The 3428-nt window shown below is 37.2% G+C and overlaps 2 protein-coding genes across 4 annotated transcripts in view; both read left to right on the forward strand.

Moving 5' to 3' along the window:
- LOC116689707 (transient receptor potential cation channel subfamily M member 7) overlaps window positions 1–3428 on the forward strand; it is an 89912-nt gene that overhangs the window by 55905 nt on the left and 30579 nt on the right. The window lies entirely within an intron of this gene.
- The window catches only part of sppl2a (signal peptide peptidase like 2A), a 17646-nt gene that overhangs the window by 10497 nt on the left and 3721 nt on the right, over window positions 1–3428 (forward strand). For all 3 annotated transcript variants that reach the window (XM_032516343.1, XM_032516352.1, XM_032516360.1), the window contains 2 exons: window positions 1817–1916; window positions 2467–2547. In XM_032516343.1, the coding sequence (XP_032372234.1) occupies window positions 1817–1916; window positions 2467–2547 (181 nt within the window). The remainder of the gene's footprint in view (window positions 1–1816; window positions 1917–2466; window positions 2548–3428) is intronic.

Raw genomic sequence — 3428 nt, forward strand, 5'->3', positions numbered from 1 at the left:
AATGGCAGAGATAAACAGACTTACTTGAGAGGTGAACTTGAGGAAGACATTGCAGAGATGCGGTTTTAACACATCTGTGAGGATGCCTGTGGAGGTGCGATCTCTCGCCAGTAGCCTAAGTAAATTACCCATAAACCATGCTGTCTTTGTCCCTCCCCTCAGGCCCCTTCTCCCTACACCAAAACAGTGACAGAAAGTTGAAACCAAAAACCAGTGACATTGTTAAAATCTTGACAGTGTAAAAAACAAACTGCCACTGAAAAGACACAAACATCAAGAAAAAAATGTAGATTGACAACTTATCATATTGCAAACAAATGTCAAAGTGAAATAATGTCATAGTATTGTGAGATTATTACTTTTTGATATTTGTGTTTTATATTTCAGTTCATCATTTTTCAATGCCAAATTTGATCACAGCTTACTGTCACTGTTCTAGCCTCATACGTATTGGGCTTTTCCTTTTTATATGTTCTATGTAGACACAAATGGGCGTTCCAGATGCAACTAATAGTTACAGTAGGAGATAATTTTAAAAAAAAGCAAGTAATAAAATACCTTTTAATTAATATACTCCCACATACCTGATCACCTGGAACTTTTAAAACAAAAGCACTAGCAGATACAAAAAATAACCAAAATAAAATAATATGACATAAACAAATTAATAAATATTTAATTATGAAATATAACAATTATGAATTGCTCCAACAGTGGTCAAATTTGCAAGTTGCACATGTGCGAGTAGTAAAAAATTATTATTTGCATTGTCTCAAAAAAAGGTTGCAATATGCGACCGTTTGGTTGCAGTCTGGAGCACTGAGGGGGTTCCAAGTCATTGCTGGATAGTTAAAGCTGGGTTTCTCCCAGGATTCCTCCAGCAGCAGAGCTCATGTTTTTGGATTTTCAAATTTCTCTGGGAAAAATTTTAACACCTGTGGACTTGCAGCAAAATCATGTTCAGTGTGTAAAGGTTTGCATACTATATATGTGAGGAATTGCTGACTGTGGATGTGTCCCTAGGGCTGTTGTCAGCCTTGCAGCGCCGGGAGAGTGAGGCAGACAGACGGGTGTGCTAGCTGGCTTTAGCATTAGCTACTTGTCAACCAGCACCGTTACAGTAGGCACCAAAGCACTTTTCCTCTTCGGTCCCCCTACAGGTTGGACTGTCTGTCTGTGATGTGGCAGAACATGTAAAGTGTTAAAACTTACAATGTTTCTCTCAAAGAAATAGACTGCAGTCAAGCTCGCCGTCCGTTACTCACATTTCCATGGTCTAACCAAGCGGCACTTAAGTTGGAGACAGACGGCGTCAGAGCAGAGCAAAGTCTTGTTGACTATGTCTGATTCTTAATGAAATGAGCTGGTTTGACCAAGGAGATGAAGGAAATATGCACTGGTCCAGAACACAGGACCTTCATCTTGTATTTACTTTCTTGCTCTTTCCCCAGACACATCTGACCAATAAGTGGCGTGAACGTTCTTGCTTGATTTGTAGTGACACATTTTGGTACGCTTGGATTTTTCCAGGTGTGAAACAAAACTGAACCGAAGTGAGATCACTCAAGTTTACAGACTCCTCAACTAATTTGGACCAAAGCAAATGAACTATAGGGTTGCAAACGCCCTTAGAAAACACTACAAGAGATTCTAACGCAATATACACCAAAATGTGTGCTTTGAGAAATTAATATAAAGAGTCAGGTTCAGTTAGTATAACACAACATACAGCTCACTGTATTTAATTGCATGCAACACAATTATTCTGTTATCACACTTCATGTCAATTTAAACATGTACCATTTTGTTTTCATAGCTACCAGTGGTGATGCGTGTCCCACGGTTTTCAGCCTGGGCTCAGAACTTGTGCGGGATGCAGTTCTCCATTCTGGGTTATGGAGATATCATTGTTCCAGGTGAGGTTAAAGTGTCACCATCAGTGTTTAAACTGCCCCTGGTACACAACAGTGGCTGCTGGTTGCCAGTCAGTTTAACAACAGTATTTTAAACCCATTATGCCCATAGAAGAAAATAAGGAAAACGTGATACACGATGTGTACAGTTTAGTTCAAAAAAAGCTTATTAATGTAATTATTAGACACTATCTCTGTTCTTCCTGAGTGTGCCGTTAATACGGTAGTCAGAATTTAATATTATTACATTGACAAAGACAAAACACAAGGACAAAAGAGTAATAGGCTATCCAATAAAAGCAGACATGCAAAAAAGAAAAGTAATTTAGTGTCACACGCATATAGAGAAGACTTTAAGTGGCACATAGTGTGTGTTAAAGGTACTTGCTTGTAGGAATGACTGTCTTTGCTTTATTTAAGTATCAAAACCAATTATGTCTATATAAAAAAAAAATTGAAATGTAAATGGCAGTACTGTTTCTAATCTGAAAAGAATAAATAGAGACAAGTAGTATAATGTATCACTCAACCTCTGCATCCTCTGGTCCAACAGGTCTCCTGGTAGCCTACTGCAGCAGATTTGATGTTTGGATCAACAGCAGCAAGAAGATCTACTTTGTCAGCTGCTGCATAGGTACATCACAGCTTATCTATTATTGTGTTGATATGAACTGATATGTTGTAACTGTAAAATAATTGAAATGTGTCGATGCTAAATATACATCTTATCCAGTTAACTGTTGGATTACAGTTCTCGTAAGTGCAGGTTTTACAGTATTGTTGATACTGGAATAAGTACAGTATGTCACCGTCATTATAGAATACTGTACTATTCATGTTTTTATATACAAAATATTTGATATATCTAGCTGAACTCTATACATTACATACTGTATTTCATAACATTTCCTTACTCATCAGTAAGGAAAGGCTGATGACTTAAGTGTTTGGATAGACCGTTATACAGTCTATGAGTATTTGCTATACATGTGTGTATCAGAAGATATTTTGGGCTATTTTAAAGTTTTTTCTTAGTGAAACGCTGTCTCTAGCTAAGTTTCCATCCACTTTTCAATCTAATTATCTTAAGTTCGGTCAAAAAAAACTCATGCGAATAAAGCCGGTGAAAGTGTGTTTCCATCCAACGGATTTAAAGCAAATAAAAACCTGTGCGTAATGACGTCACATGCTGTTTTGCGATCGAATTGGCATATCTAATAGATTTTAAGGTGTTTTCATTCATTTTTGCACTGAATTGCACAACACTCAAGCAAACCTTTGCAAAAAAGTTTTTTTAGACAAAATGGATCGCGCCATCCACCAACAAATGATAAATGGTAAGTTAATTTCAGAAAGTCTCTCATCTCCTCGTCCGTCCACTGATATCTGTCTTTGTTGAAATCCACCATGTGTGCAAACAGAACGGAAAACGTCTTCTCCGTTTTGTGACGGGTTACAACCATAAAATTACCTAAAACTTAATTGCAATTCATTATTTATTTGGCAAATAACGTT

This window comes from Etheostoma spectabile, chromosome 1 (genome assembly GCF_008692095.1).
Source record: "Etheostoma spectabile isolate EspeVRDwgs_2016 chromosome 1, UIUC_Espe_1.0, whole genome shotgun sequence".
Lineage (NCBI taxonomy): Eukaryota > Metazoa > Chordata > Actinopteri > Perciformes > Percidae > Etheostoma > Etheostoma spectabile.